The 17,258-nt window shown below is 34.8% G+C and overlaps 1 protein-coding gene across 1 annotated transcript; it reads right to left on the bottom strand.

Annotated features, from left to right (window-relative positions):
- Positions 1-1,451: 1,451 nt before the first annotated feature.
- Positions 1,452-4,552, bottom strand: LOC147395686 (3-ketoacyl-CoA synthase 20-like). The gene is made up of 2 exons (XM_086453016.1): positions 3,910-4,552; positions 1,452-2,287 (listed from the first exon to the last, which is right to left on the bottom strand). The coding sequence occupies exons 1-2, from the start codon at positions 4,516-4,518 to the stop codon at positions 1,517-1,519; spliced, it is 1,380 nt and encodes a 459-aa protein (XP_086309142.1). The 5' UTR covers positions 4,519-4,552; the 3' UTR covers positions 1,452-1,516.
- Between the last annotated feature and the right edge of the window lie 12,706 nt (positions 4,553-17,258).

Raw genomic sequence — 17,258 nt, 5'->3', positions numbered from 1 at the left:
AGGATAACTATCTTCAAAATGTGTGTTACTCGGATGCATATAAATCCCAACTATTGGCTTTTATGTTTTCTCATGAGTCATTGGAACCCAACTCTCCAATAAATTCTTTAAATAAGCCCAACTCTCTTAATAAGTTCTTAAAAATATGATGCAACTACTTAACTGAGGACTTTTCTTCTTACACATCATGTGCAATGCACGTGTCACTTTCTTTGCGTGGCATAATCTTTAAACTACATATGGTAGTAGCAAAAGGATTACTCGTGATAAAGTTTTATATTGGGAAATAAAGTACAAAATATTTGTGTGTTAGGGTCTTTAATATTTTAAGATAACTAAATAACATGATACATATTGAATGAAACAAGATAACTATTGTAACCAATGAGTGTTGGGAGTAGTGCCCAAGGCATCCTCATAAAAGAGAGAGATCTTGAGATCAAGCCTTCTTGTTGATCATCCACAGGAATTTATCCCATCTTAAATTATGGTTTGTGGGGTCTGGAACCCTCCGTTAAAAAACAAAAAAAAACAAAAAAAACAAAAAAAGGAAGAAGATAATTGTTGTACTTGCATTAATTTAATAATTTTAATATAATTTTTTTAGTTACAAATACGAGATATATATATATATATATAGGGTCCTGTTTGCCACCCTAAGCTTTACCCTACACTTTAACAAACGTGTCTTGTCCTACATGGGTTAGAAGTTTTGGAATAGGCTGATTTTTTGTGAGGATGATCTCTATGATGAGGAGATCATTCTCACCAAAAAGCGGCCCATTCCAAAACTTCTAATCCCATAAAAAATGGTTTACAAAATATGGACGGTCCACGATTTTTCAACTTGTAAATATGGGGCTAAAAATTTCGGAATGGGCTGATTTTTGGTGAAGATGATCTTTTAATCATAGAGATCATCCTTACCAAAAATCAGCCCATTCCAAAACTTCTAACCCATGTAGGACAAAAAACGTTTGTTAAAGTGTGTGGTAAAACTTAGGGTGTTGAACATTTCCCACATATATATATATATATATATATATATATATATAGGGAAATGTTCAGCACCCTAAGTTTTACCACACACTTTAACAAACGTTTTTTGTCCTACATGGGTTAGAAGTTTTGGAATGGGCTGATTTTTGGTGAGGATGATCTCTATGATTAGAAGATCATCCTCCCCAAAAATCAGCCCATTCCGAAATGTTTAGCCCCATTTTTACACGTTGAAAAATCGTGGACCGTCCATTTTTTATAAACCATTTTTGATGGGGTTAGAAGTTTTGGAATGAGCTGATTTTTGGTGAGGATGATCTCCTCACCATAGAGATCATCCTCACCAAAAATCAGCCCATTCCAAAACTTCTAACCTATGTAAGACAAAACACGTTTGTTAAAGTGTGTGGTAAAACTTAGGGTGCTGAACGGGACCCATATATATATCCTAGTTGGTAAAAACGTTCATCATTTTGTTATCGAACTCGCCTGGCCTGTTTGGTAAAACACCCATATTTTATAATACCTTAGGAACTTTAACAGGGAATCCATCAATCTCATCCATCCAAGGATTCATCTCCTTTGTAGGATCGACGGTCCTCATTGCATGCCAAACTGCACTATTGCACTTAAATCCTGCTCCAAATGCAATCTGACACACACGATCACCCTTCTTCATCCTTCCTTTAGCCTCTGAATACGCCAATTCATACCACAATGAACTACTAGATGTGTTCCCAAACCTATAAAGAGTCATTCTAGAAGGTTCCAAGTCCTTATCGGAAAGTTGTAGACTCTTCTCAACCACATCTAAAACTGCGCTCCCACCTGCATGAAAGCAAAAATGTTCGAATGCTTGCTTGAAATCTGGCACATATGCTTTTATATTCAACATTATCAACTTCCTTCCTACTAAATTGATGATAAATTTGAATTGTTCCTTCATGGGGAGTACGGTAACCCCTAGCGTCGATAGGATGGTCTTGACTGCCTCTCCTGCAACTGTGGAAAGGTCTTTTGAAAGGGTAACTCCAACTTTGCCAATGTTGTCTTCTTCTTGGTACACGCATTTGTATCCACAGTCCTCGTTCCCCTTGTGGGTACGAATGGTGTGGATGAGTTTGTACTTGGCACGATGATGGTCGGACCGACGGTTGGATAGGAGGACAGCACCAGCACCCATGCGGAAGAGGCAATTGGTGACTAACATAGAGCGTTTGTTGCCTAAGTACCAGTTGAGGGTGATATTCTCTGTGCTTACTACTAGGGCATATGAGTTGGGGTGTACCTGTTGGTCACAAAACACAAAATTCACTCTATTTAGTATCCTCTTTTGTTCCCTTTGAGGTGACTTGGACAAGTTAAATAATTTTGTATCATTTTAACTGGATTTGATAAATATAGATTCACACTTCCTTGCTCCCCGCCTTTTTCAAAGATGCACCCCAAAATTGGGGTGTGTTTTGAGAACGTGTGGGAGGCAACGAGTGTGAGTCTAAATATGTGTTGGGTCGAGATCCATAAGCAATCATGAAAATAAACTCATAAACAAATATACAATCCCTGCCTATATTATTAAAATGTGAAATCCCAAGGTTAGAATAAAGTACTTGTTATATAGACAAATTATGTATCCATAAGATAAATCCTAACCATTGTATCTCACATTTCAACAATCAAGATTGTATATTTGTTTATGAGTTTCTTTTAGCCGTCTATGTATCTCAATCTAAAAAGTTATAATAACTTTGTTTACTATTATAAAATGGATTAATAGGTCCTACAATCATAAAATTTCATTTTGAGATATCATAACATTTGGATCTTAAAAATTGACCGTACCGGTGTTTGCTGGTGCCGTAGACATGAATATCCTCTTTAGCGTTTAGGTGTTGAATGAGAAAAAACAATAAATTTGAAAAGATATTATTGAAAAATGAAAAAACAATATAAAAAATTATAAGTTTGAAAAGGGATAGAATATAAAAGACAATAACGTAGATAGTATTCTTGAGAAATGGAAGAAGAGAGAAGATAAAAAGGAGGAGGGACATTAAGATAAAATGACTGGAGTGCACGGTTGTGTTTTATTATATAACTTACATTAATTTACACACAAAATAATAATCAAACTTAGACTAAACTTTTTTGATGAGTCATTTAGATGATTAATTTGTAGTGGGAAAATTGGTTGAAGAACCCTGAGACTCAAATGATTTACGTGAGTAACTTTGATATCAGCTAGTATTAAAACTTTGTTGATCCCATTTTTAATATTTTAGCATTTAAATTATGTTTTTTGAAAATTAAAATTTTCTTCTTTGGACAGAAAATATTCCTCAAATTGTTTAATCGGGGATGGAGTGTCGTTTTCTCAGCATTAAATTATAGAAACTTCAAGTTGTGGTTCTGAAATCATGAGTGATTTTTTGCTTTTAGTGCTGTAAGCAAATTAGGGCCCCACTCATTAGACCATGAGTTTTTTAATGAAATCGACAAGCTTATGGTTTTCGATTTGCAACAAAAGCTCATCGGCAGCACCGAAGAACACTGTCTCTACTTCCTTCCTTTCCTCTACCATGCATGGGCTAGCGCTGTGATAGTACCACACCATTATGTTATGAATAAACATCACAAGTAATTTTATTGTAAAATCACACCATATAGTAATATCATTGCCCTAAAAAAAGAGATGTGATAAATCGACGTGGTAAATAGTACGGGGCTGAGGTGACAAGGATACAGAGCTGTAGATCTTTCTCTTGGGATACAAAAGGAAAAAGATCTATGGCTCCCTGTCCTTGTCAAGTTAGCCGTGTACCGACAGCATACTATTTACCACGTAGATATATCTTTAGTCCTAGAATAAACACCATAGAATTTAAAGAGAGGTAGAGAAAGAAGACCAACTTGAAGGAGATGCTTAGCAAGATCTATGGAAATGAGTCCAGCACTGCAACCCATACCACCCAGATTATAGCTCACCACATCACTCCTCATCTTGTACCTATTTATGATAATTGAACATAGAGATGGAGTTGGATTAAAAAGACTACTATTCACCACTAATATCCCTATATCACTAGCCTTCACCCCAGTTTTCAACAAAAGCTCATCGACTGCACCGAAGAACACCGTCTCTACTTCCTTCCTTGCCTTTACCATGCATGGGTCAGGTGGTGAACCCCACACAGCTTCTGGAAAATAAGTAGACTGACCCAACCCAGATCTCTCCAATATTGTCTTTTGAAATATCAAACTTTCTTCTGAGAATATTCCCAATAGTTCAGATCTCTCCATGAAGGCTTTACTACTGCATTTTAAAGTATCTATAGGCTTGTAACATGAGAAATCGATTAGAAAAACCTTACCACGCCGAGAAATATGAAATATTTTAGCTAGTGAGATGAAGAAGATTGAAGAAATGAGAATGGTTAGAAGCTGGCATTTGAGATTGTTGGAAAGGTTGGAGAGAAAGCAAGAAGTGACGTTGGAAAGATTGGTAGGGATAAGGGCCATAGTGAAGGATCGAAAGTATAATAGAGGGACTACTACAAAGTAAAAACAGCTCGATTAATATTTATAGGAAACTATAAGAGAGCCTCACAAGAAGCTTGGTGTGAAGATGGATGGTTGGGTGGTAGCTAGCCATGAATCAGTGGGCCATTAGAGATCCGTATTTTTAGAAGTTGTCGAGTCAACTCGAAACCCAGTGAGTACTTAACTCGATTAAATTTTGAGTTGATTCACCCCTAAAACTTGTATTTTTTGGAGTCAACCCAAAATTGGCCGAATTATGCAGTTATTTTTAATATTATTTTTGAAAATTAAATATTAAATTTTCAATATTTTGACTATTTTAAAATTTTAAATGAGTCATCTGAATCACAAGGCATTGAGTTGACTCAATTTTGTGGACCTCGAGTCGAGTTTTAAAAATATGGTATGTATACAAAGTTTGATGCATACATCTATATCTGTGTAAAATATTTTACAAGCTTTCATAATTTAAGGCATTGTTTGGATGGTGGAAAACTTCTGAGTTCTAACTCTAACGAAGAGTACTTCCCCACTAGAGCAGAAGTACGAAGCAGTCTTAAGATTGTTGCTTCTTTAAAAATAAGTTTTCACCTTCGATGAGGAGTTGGAAGCCCGTATGCAAATCCATGAACCTTTTCGGGGCCAATCCAAATAGGGAGTAAAACCATAGATTTAAAACTGCTTAAGTTGCCTCGAAACTCATTAAAATTGACTCGTTAGATTTTGAGGTGACTCATCCCTAAAATTGATGGCATGAACTCATTAAGTCAACTTGGAAAATTATCAAGACAACTCTTTAACTTAAATGAGTCATCTCATAAATGTACCGAGTTGGGTCAAACAAAAACTTGATTGAGCTATTTGGTCATACATAATATTCTTGTCGGCAACAAAACTAAATATATTTTTATTTGTTTTAAAATATCAAAAAATATTTTTAAAATGAATGTTTTTTATTTGCCTCATCAAAGTTGAATTAGGAGTTTTCGAGTTTATTTGATTTGAGAATTGTTGTTTGAAATTATTTAGTTGGTAAAGTTGTCTAATTCTTATCTTTTTTTTTATTATACAAATTAATAATAAATAAATCATATAACTAATATACTTATATTGAGAACATAAATTTTGAAAGAACCTATTATCAAACTCTCCTAGAATCTCTCCAGTCAGGTAGCATATTAAGGATTTGAAGACACGGGTATCTCATATATTTCATTTAAACTAAAAGTACAAATCAAACTGATTTGGTGTGTGGGAAGAAGAATTAGGAACAAGCATTTATAACGTCAATAAAGAAAAAGCTGATTTGGTGTGTTGGTATCTAATTAAGATCGACAGCTGTAAACGTCAGACACTGCACTAAAAATCAAAATACATTTGAATTTAATTTTGAACTTTTTATTTTGTCCGTATAATGGGTTTAAAAAGTAACCCAAACTTCAATAAAGAAAAACAGAGTTGCATCTTAATGCAGCTACATTACAAATCTTAAATTTGAATAGAGGTGTTTAATTTAAAATATATATCTTTTTATTATAGAAAGTTTTTTCTTAAAGAAAGGAGTTAATCCTTCAATATATATCTACGTTAATCTATTATTTTACTAGTATGTGCTTAGCAAAAAAATTATATGTATATTTTCTTGTGTGTTTAGAGATGCCTATTTAATAGAATATCTAAGAAAACAACAAATAAAGTAATTAATAAAAAATCAAAGAATATCAAAATTTAAGTAGTTTGTTATAAATTTCAATAACAAGATTCAACCAAATATCAAATAACATAACAAAGAACATGAAACAAGATAGGAACTTAAAACAAGAAAACAAGAAAATGTGAAAGCTGTAAAGTAAAATACCAACACAGGAAATTTATACTGGTTCGGACAATGTGTCCTACATCCAGTTTTCAACACCACCATAAGCCTTAATTATGCATCAACAATCTAAGATTACACACTCCTCACAGTTGAGAAGAACTAGCACATTCAGAATACAAATCCTCACACAAGCACTCAAGCTCTCATTCCCTATACCCCATTACACTTGAGCTCTCAACTTTCCAAACAATCTTGAAAACTCTCTCACGAAGCTAGTTCTCTCTTTCTTTAGTCCTAATCTCTCATAATCCAATCTCTTTTTAAAAATAGAAATAACAACAGCTAGTTCTCCCTTTCTTGAGTCCTAATCTCTCATAATATAATCTCTTTTTAAAAATACAAATAACAACCTCTATTTATAAGACTGCTTTTCTAAATAAATGCTAATCGAAAGTTGTTAAGGTGGTTATTAATTTTCGGAAACAGAAAGTAGTTAAGGTTAGGAGAAATAACCACCACAAATTCCACCTTATTTCTTCAATGCTTAACCAGAACCAATAACCTGCTTATGGTGGTATACCCTTCATCAATCAGTTACTACCAATACTCAATAAGCTTAGGCAATGCTTCAGCTTACTGAGTGTAAGAACCTTAGTTCTAAGATCAGTCGAATTCTCTTCTGTTGGGACTTTCTCGAGTTCCAAAACCTTGTCTTCAATCTTCTCTCGGATCCAAAACAGTCTGATGTCAATGTGTTTACTTCTCTCATGGTAGACTGGATTTTTGCAGAGATGAAGCGATGATTGGCTGTCTGAGTAGATGGTTCCTTTCCCTTTGATCATTCTTAATTCTTGCAGCAGCCCCTGTATCCAAATAACTTCTTTGAAAGCTTCTGTAGTTGCCATGAATGCAGCTTTTGTGGTAGACAATGCAATTACCTGTTGTAACTATGATTTCCAACAAACACAGTTATGATTAGTCATAAAAACATAGGATGTTGTCGACCTTCTGGTGTCCCTGTTTGCTGCATAGTCTAAGTCAACAAATACTTCAAGCATAACCTTTTCTGACTTCTTTTTATAGATTAGACCATATTCTGCAATTCTCTTGATGTATCTTAATAGCCATTTAAGAGCTTGCCAATGCTCTAAACCTGGTTTGGACATATATTGGCTTAGGATGCTTAATGCATGAGCAATGTAAGGTCTGGTAATGACCATTAAGTACATTAAACATCCTAGAGCCATTGCATAGAGAACCTTGCTCATTTCCTCCTTTTCAGCATCACTCTTCGGGCACTGTTCAGTAGAGAGCTTGAAATGTCCTGCCAATGGTACTGCAGTCCTTTTTGCATCTTGCATATTGAACCTCTTCAGAATTTTGTCTATATATCTGGTCTGTTTCAAGTACATTTTTCCATTCAGTTTGTCCCTTGAAATCTCATTGCCAAGTATCTTCTTTGTTGTCCCAAGGTCTTTCATTTCAAATTCCTTCTTTAGCTTTTCTTTAATGGTTTTGATAACATGCTTATCTTTGCCAAGAATAAGCATATCATCTACATAAAGTAGTAAGAAAGCAACTATAGGCTTTTTCAAGTCTTTGTAATAAAGACAGGTATCATACTTAGACATAATAAAACCAATTTCATGAGCAAAAGAATCAAATCTTCTGTTCTATTGTCTTGGAGATTGCTTCAAGCCATAAAGAGATTTCTTTAGTCGGCAAACCATTTCTTTTCCCTTTTGTTCCACCTGAAAACCAGGTGGTTGAGCCATGTGGATCACTTCATCCAAAAAACCATTTAAGAAGGCTATCTTCACATCTAGCTGCTCCACCTCAAGATCTAACTGAGTAGCAATAGACAACATAATTCTAATGGTTTTGTACTTCACTATAGGTGAAAACACATCAGTGTAGTCAACTCCTTCCACCTGAGTGAAACCTTTGCCACTAATCTAGCCTTGAACCTCACTTGTTCATTTGGTGTGATCCCTTCTTTCACTTTAAAAATCCATTTGCAAGCTACCACCTTCTGATTTTCTGGTTTGGGAACAAGCTCCCAAGTTTCATTCTTGGTCCAAGCTTCCATTTCCTCTTACATTGCTACTTTCCAAACATTTTCATGTTCACCAGATATGGCCTCTTCATAAGATTCTGGTTCCTTCAAGTCACTTTGTTGAACCACAGAGAGAGCATAAGCAATGATGTTTGCTTCAGCAAACCTGGCTGGAGGTTTGATGATCCTCCTAGTTCTATCTCGTGCTAATAAGTATTCATCTGTCACTGTAGACTGCTCATCTGAAGTCTCATTCTCAGTAGTGTTTTCTTCTTCATGTTTGTAGGCACCCAAATTTGAACGGGTCCCGACACAAAAATGCCAAAAAAATAATAATAAAACGTATTGGGCTCACAAAGCCCATGTTTTCAAGAATCCTATTCCCCTCTCCATAAATTGTCTAAGCCCACACTTAAACCCAACCTAAAATCAAAACTATCCTATTCTACAACCCAATCCAACATAAACCCAACCCAACCTAAGCCCAACTCATAACCTAAGCCCAATTCACTACCCAAATCCAATCCAACCAATCATCTACATCAAACCAATCACCAATTTAACACCAAAAGATGACACATGTCATCATCCCCTCCCACCTCCCTCATCTAATCACCCAACTCCATCACTTCCTTCCAAAAATCAACTCAACCCATAACCCTACCCTAACCTAACCTATTCCCCATCCTCTAACATCATCAACCACCAACATCACAACCCATACCCTACATACCTTAACATATTCCCCATTCTCTAACACCATCAACCACCCACATCACAACCCATATCCCCCACACCTCAATTTATCACTTTCCCTTAAAACACTCCTACAAAATCACCTCAACCCATACCTCTCACCATCACCCCCATACCCTTTTCTCTAATCAACCAACCACCATCATCAATCAACCAATCTCTTCATCTCTTCATTTGCCACATGTCATCATCCCTTCAATTTTCTCAAAATCCAACCAATCAACTTCTTACACCACCCATTCCCCCAAATCAAACACCTTACCTCTTCAACCATCTCAACACTCATTCTCCAAACAACTCCCTTACACCCCCCCCCATTCCTCCCATCAATCATCACTCATCTCACCCCACCAAACACTCTACCCAAATGGATTTGGGTAAGATCCAAACCATTTGGGTTAAAACACAACCCATTTTCCTCATTACAAAATTACCCTAATTTTCATCTCAAATTTCACACTCTTTTTCTCTAAAAACCCATGCCATTATCCACTATTCTCATCCATCACCCCATTATACCTTTAAAATACTCCCCAACCTCTATAAAAACCTCCATTCTCCCTTCACAACAACTAATGAGAATTTGACAAAAATCCTCTAAAAAAAATAACTCTCTTCTTACTACTCTCAACCATCAACTCTCTACTCTTACTCCAATCTCAACACCCCACTCTCAACTCAACTCAATCTTCTACAACCTCAAGCAAGTCAAAGTCAACTCAAGGTCAAGGTGGGTTCGACAAAAGGAATACCCCCCCTCAATTCCCCTCTTCTACTCTCCCCTTATCTACACATTTGCACACACCATGATGATTTAAATCACTAAAGGGCCCCCTTCTTCATAAGGGTGCCCTCAATGATTTGAACCAATATCGAAAGTCCCTCACTTGAGGGCACACATCAAATCATTTTCGATTTTATTTTTCTTTATTTTAGAAAAGATCGAATCCGAGGTTACCACATTACGTGGATGGAGTAGGGTGCTTAACACCTTCCCTACTTCATAAATGAACCTCCTTACCTTGAATCAAAGGTTGGGCCACGTGCATTATCCAACGAGAGTCATCAAAAATGTCAAAATGACATATTTTTTAAAAGATACGACTTTGGGTGACCATTCACACCCATTTTCGAATTTGAATGGTAGCGACTCTAAAACACCCCAAAGTGGAGGGATGTTTTAAAAATATTGAAAATCCCATGTCCACAATGTTGAGCATCTGAGTTCACATCATTGCCTCTCAATTGTATCTCAAATTCAGAAAGATTATCATTATTTTACTGTACACCTGCATCATGTAAACAAATGCTTTTCTCGACTTTCAAGTGAGGAAATTCGTTCTCATTAAATATTACATCTCTAGATATAATAGTTTTAAAATGATTATTTTCATGAATGCAAAGCCTATAACCTTTAGTGCCAGTAGGGTAACCTAGAAAAGTGCATTTAACTGATCTAGTGTCTAATTTGTCATTCTTTTGGTGTGCATATGCAGTGCAACCAAAAACTCTCAAGTGTGTCAAGTTAGGTGCCTTTTCTGTCCATAATTCATAAGGTGTTTTACCCTCTATAGGTCTGCTAGGACTTCTATTCACAAGATAGTATGCAGTCATCAAAGTTTCCCTCCAAAAATGCTTACTTAAACCTGAACTAATCAGCATGCATTTCACTTTATTTAGCAAGGTACGATTTATTCTTTCAGCCACCCCATTTTGTTGTGGGGTTTTAACTACAATTTTGTGCCTAACAATGCCATTATGTACACATAACTTGTCAAATTCCTTGTTAATAAATTCTAATCCATTATCAGTTCTTAAGACTTTAAGCTTCAAATTTTTCTAGTTTTCTACTTCATTTTTCCATTGAATGAACTTACTTAAACATTCATTTTTAGTTTTAAGTAGATAAACCCAAACATAACGACTGTAATCATCAATAGTGATAGAAAATATTGATTACCTGAGTGTGTAGGAATCTTGCTTGGCCCCCAAAGATCTACATGAACATATTGCAAAACTCTCTTTGAGGTGTGTCTTGCAGAAGAAAACTTCAGTCTGTGTTGCTTGCCAAGAACACAGGTTTCACAGAATGGTAACGAACTGGTCTTGAGGTTTCCCAAGATTCCTTGCTTGTGCAGCTCTTTGATGCCTTGTTCACTCATATGCCCCATTCTCTTATGCCACAGTTCCATTTCTTGTTCTTGATGTTTCACCATAGAAACTTCACCTATAGTTGCTATTTCACCCCTCAAAATGTACAAGCCATGAGTTTTATCAGCCTTCATGACAATCATAGAACCCTTTGTAATTTTCATTACATCATTGTCACCTTTGATACCATAACCTTCATCATCCAGAGAAGCAAGAGACATCAGGTTCCTTCTTAAATAAGGAATGTGTTTCACATTAGGAAGCATTCTAACAACTCCATCAAATGCCTTATAGCTACTGTTCTAATACCAATGACCTTACAGGAATGGTCATTTCCCATAAACACCTTGCCATTGTCAACTTTCTTGTAATCCACAAAGGATTCTTGAGTTGGACAGATGTGAAAGGTACAATCAGAGTCAATAATCCATTCCTTGGTTATTTGACTCTCTGAAACCATAAACAAGTCACCATCTGAGGAGTAGTTCTCACTTGATTCAGCCACATTAGCTGAATCATGATCTTTCCCCTTTTCTTTCTTATGCTTCCTCTTGAAACTGTAGCAATATTTCTGAATGTGACCTGGTTTCCCACAGTAGTAGCATTTTCTTGAAACCCTTCCTCTTGACTTGGATCGAGAATGTGATCTTTGTTCTCCCTTCAAGTTGAGTCTTTTCTGGTTTCTACCTCTGGCCAAGCACACTTCATCCTTTTGCCTTTCTTTCTCAAGTTGTAACTCAAATTCTTTAGACTTAATGGCTCCAAGAACATCATCCAGGGCTATGGAGTCTCTTCCATACTTGATTGCTGATTTAACTTCTCTGTAAATTTTAGGTAAATATTGTAGTATAATTACTACTTGGCTCTCCTCATGAACCTGAAATTTATGGTTAGCAAGTCCAAGAACAATTTGGTTAAAATTATCTAAATTGACATCTAAAGAAAGGGAAGTATTCATTTTGAATCCATATAATCTTTTCAACAAATTTATTTTGTTAGAAACTGATGGTGTCATGTAAAGCTGTTCTAACTTTTGCCAAACTCCAAGTGCAGATTTCTCAGTTTGAACTTTTCTGATCACATTGTCTGCCAAGTGCATAATGATCGTGTAATACGCCAATTCCTACATATCTTCAACTTCCTCTGGTTTATATCTTTCAGCCAACTTCTTAGGATCTCCTAACACTTTAGATAGCTTCTGGTGCACTAGAATTCCTCGAAGTTTTTCTCTCCAAAGGCTGAAATCTCCAGTTCCATCAAACTTTTCAAGTTTGTACTTTGTTGAGGTAGACATCGCTTCTTGATTGATCTTTATGACTTCTTGATTGATCTTTATGAATCTTTATTCTTCCCTTGTTGCGGATCAATAAACCTAGCTCTGATTTGTTGTAAATTTCAACAACAAGATTCAACTAAAGATCAAACAACATAACAAAGAACATGAAACAAGATAGGAACTTAAAACAAGAATACAAGAAAATGTGAAAGCTGTAAAGTAAAAGATCAACACAGGAAATTTATACTGGTTCGGACAATGTGTTCTACATCCAGTTTTCAACACCACCATAAGCCTTCATTATGCATCAACAATCTGAGATTACACACTCCTCACAGTTAAGAAGAACTAGCACATTCAGAATACAAATCCTCACACAAGCACTCAAGCTCTCATTCCCTGTACCCCATTACACTCGAGCTCTCAACTTTCCAAACAGTCTTGAAAACTCTCTCATGAAGCTAGTTCTCTCTTTCTTGAGTCCTAATCTCTCATAATACAATCTCTTTTTAAAAATACAAATAACAATCTCTATTTATAAGACTGCTTTTTTAAATAAATGCTAACCGAAAGTTGTTAAGGTGGTTATTGGTTTCCGAAAATAGAAAGTGGTTAAGGTTGGGAGAAATAACCACCACATAGTTCGACAATGATGCTTAATTCCATGGATAGATCGAATCTTCTTCACTGTAATATCATTTCAAGAAGGAAGAATCAAGTTTTAATCCCAAACCCAAGTCTTGAAATCCTTGTACACCAAATTCCTAGATCTTTTGAAACCTATGGGAGAAAAACTCTATTACTAAAAATCATCCTAGACACTACTCTTTATAGTATTTAAAAATAAGAACATAATCAGCCATTAGAAACATAATCTAATCTCATGATCGGTACAAAAGACATAAATAACATTTTTTTTTTGGTTGCTAGGCAAGCAAAGCTTAGTAGTTAGTGTAAAGGTGGGTTCACCAAATTTTGAACGTAGGTCATCGGATCCACACTCCACACATCTTACTAACTTAATTAAGTTAGCACCTTCAAGAAATATAAATATATGTTTAGCTTATACTTGTTGATGGAAAAAAAACAAAGTAAAGTTCTTAGATCCCCATATGCACCATTAATTCCAGGAAAGGACAACCTTATGTAGTTCAACCTTTGGAATATAACAACTTTTATTGCTTGGGCCTAACAAGAATTTCTCTTTTGGCAATGATAAATGGTGTAAGTATGGTGCAATATTGCTAGCTCAATATATTATTGTTGGGTAAATGTCTATTATTCTATAGTGCTATGCAAAGCTGTGGGGGTGTAGGAGGCAATCGTGTAATTATTGTTCAGTAAATGTCTTTTCTTGAATTTTTTAAGGAATATGTAAAGAGCAATTGTGTAATATTTTCTTAAGAATTATATATTTTTTTGAGTTTTTTTTTTAAATTTTATTTGGGGGAAATTTACATGTTTTAGTAATTCCTGATTTTATAAATAAAGATCCCCATGATTGTAAAACATATGAAAGGATGGTGATTGTTGTTGTCTAGTTCCGTGGACGTAGGCACATTGCCAACCACGTAAATCCTTATCTATTGTGCAATTTTGTCTCTTTGCTATTTCTATTTTTTCACAATTAAATCCGATTTTGGATGGCTTACTCAAGTGATTTTTGTTTAGATGGATTGATCAACCTCTCTCCAACCGCAATGGTTGGTACATGTACATGAATAGACTAGGGAATTGGGATAGGCCACTTAATGGCCCAACCGAACCTATTTATTTGTATCCAAGTCGGGATCTTAGAATATTCATGCATAAAGACATCTAATGAAAAAAAAAAAAAGAACTTGTTCGATCGCATCAACTTTCAAATTTCCCTAAATACAGTCAAATCAAGCTTGGGCATGTACATGAAAATTTTCCCATAGCGTGGCTTTGTGGAGTTGGGATATTTTTTCGGCCTGATTAAAATTGGCCCACTTAAAAGGCCAACCTCAACTGCCCTGCACATGGTCCATTATTGACACCTGTAGTCTAAATAGCTGGGAAGATTAGGGTCACAGTTGTTGTGTACATATTCTCATACAAGGACTTGAATGTGAACTTAACTGTCCTAACAACTCAGCTACCTACAACTTATTACAAGCCTACCACATGGATTAAATGTTTCTATATGGCTAGTTCTTGGGGGATATTAATGTTTGAAGTCGTTGGCATTTTTTTATTGGATTTAGGATCGTGAGAGTTAATCTTGGTTCTGGGTCTAGTTATTTCAATATCAGAATTTAAATCGTTAAAGATAAAAACCAAAAAAGATTGAATATAATAGATTCCATTTCTGGTTAATCTGTCATTCAAAGCGAACCAATACCAACGTCAAATTTTGCAAAATGAATATCAAGATAGACATTACTTTTCTAAAAAAGTAGTACTTAGCCAAACTCAAATATTTGGGATATGGCTTTGTTGTTGTTTTTCTGAAATAAAATGTGTGGGTACTCAATATCGGCCAAAAACAATTATTTTACTTCTAGGTCCTTTTAATTTGAAGGATGGGTTGAATTTGAAGAAGATAAAATTTTAAAGATTGTAGATAATAGATAACGATAGACATCAAAATTTAAACAGATCTTACAACTTTCTAAAATATCAGAAAGTACCTAAAATTAGACTTGGTCCTAAACATTTTAAATAGGACCCATTCATTGAGATGTATCACACATAATTTGGGTTTGAATTTTCACAAATAAAGCATATGATTTAAAATAAAGTTCAGTGATCCACATATTAAGTGTTGGACTGTACACCCAAATAAATGAGTTTGACTCACTAATTAAAAGTCCATCAAATCCTTAAAATCGAGTTTAGATGAATTTAGCCATTTAAATAAAACCATCAAAACCTTTTAAATTGGGGTATAATTGGGAAGTTAAATTAACTTTAAGTCTATAAATACCAAAGCCCCCCTCTTTTTGGAAGGATCTGGATCACTCTCTTTCAAAAGATAAAAGCTTTCCCTCTAGAGAAGAAGAAGAAGTTCCTAAGCCCTCCTCAAAAAATGAAACAAAGTTTTTCAAGAGACTCGATCTCCGATTAAAGAGAAAATCAAGCCTAAAACCCTTCTCTAGAAGTCAAGAAATTATTTTCAACCAATAAAGCGAGAAGTTCGAAGAGAATAAAATCTATAGAAGTCTCTATAGAAGATCAAGCACAAACGAAGCCATTGACAAAACAACTTTCTCCATCCATCACATGCGAAATCCGAAGAGAAGAAAGCTATACACATCATCTTTATTTTTGTATTTGACCGTTAATCAGAGAAAAACACTGAAATTTGTATCTCCCTTTTTATAAAATGAATAAAATTATTTGCTATCTTGTTTCACGAATCTCCAGGTAGATTTGTGAAATTTGTTGTTTACAATAACAATTATGGAAAAGTTTCAATCCAAATCGAATCAAGACAAGCTTATAATTCCTAAAATAAAAGTCGTTATAAACATTAATTTTCTCAAAAAGTAGTGTTCATCTATAACTTTTTAGGACAAGGGTTATTTTTTGTGAGTCATAATGGAGTAACATTGAAATGTACACCGATTCTGACATTCTGATGTAGCGGTGCACACAAAATCATAGATTCTTTTCACTTGTATATCGATGAAAAGCATTTATGGTTGTGCACCACCACATCAGAATGTACAATCAATGAACATTTTAATGTTACTTCAGCATTATCATTTTTTATTGTGGTTGTTTTTATTGTTGTATGTCTTCAATTCTAGGTCCACTTTTTAATTTGGGGGTTGGATTAAATTGGAGACAATGTTTTAAATGTTAGATAGAGACAAGTATTGACAAACAAAAAAGAAGGGAAATATTAGCTTGGATGCATAAATCACTGATATTAGCTCTAACAAAATAAAATAGCAAACAAATACAAATGTATGGAATCCCTATATTTCCCAATGATATATATATATATATATATATATATATATATATATATATATATATAGGATTGGGTTTAAATTTGAAGGAGATCAAGTTTTAAAGATTACAGATAATAGATAATTGTAGTCATCAAAATTTAAAGAGATCTTGCAATTCTCTAAATTATCAAAATGTCCCTAAAATCAGGCTTGGGCCTACACATTTTAATTAGGACCCATTGATTGAGACATACCTCACATAGTTTGGGTTTGGATTTTTGTAAATAAAGCTCATGATTTAAAACAAAGTATAGTGATCCTCATATTAAAAATTGGACCGTACACCCAAATAAATGAGTTTGACCCACAAATTAATAGTCCATAAAATCCTTAAAATCAAATTTGGACAAATTTAACCATTTAGATAAAGCAATCAAAGTTCTTTAAATCGAGGTATAATTGGGAAGCTAAATTAACTTTAAGTTTATAAATACCAAAACTTCCCTTATTTTGGGGAGATCTGGATCACTCTTTTTTCAGAAGGCAAAATCACTCCTTCTAGAGAATAAGAAATTCTCAAGCCTTTCTAAAAAAATTAAGCAAAGTTCTTCAAGAGACTTGGACTCTGATTAAAGAGAAGATCAAGCCTTAAACGCTTCTCTAGAAATCAAGAAATTATTCTTAATCCGTAAAGTGTGAAGTTCAGAAAAAAGAAAATCTATAGAAGTCTTTATAGGA

Source organism: Akebia trifoliata, chromosome 8, assembly GCF_017979445.1.
Source record: "Akebia trifoliata isolate Shusen 1 chromosome 8, ASM1797944v1, whole genome shotgun sequence".
Lineage (NCBI taxonomy): Eukaryota > Viridiplantae > Streptophyta > Magnoliopsida > Ranunculales > Lardizabalaceae > Akebia > Akebia trifoliata.
The sequence above is the reverse complement of the archived record's forward strand: the minus strand, read 5'-3'. Positions and strand labels throughout refer to the sequence as shown.

Excerpts from the sequence above, each read along its gene's own strand:
- LOC147395686 (XM_086453016.1), bottom strand. The coding sequence starts at position 4,518 with ATGGCCCTTATCCCTACCAATCTTTCCAACGTCACTTCTTGCTTTCTC. Across the intron at positions 2,288-3,909 it reads TTGCTAAGCATCTCCTTCAA|GTACACCCCAACTCATATGC; the intron begins GTTGGTCTTCTT and ends TGTGACCAACAG.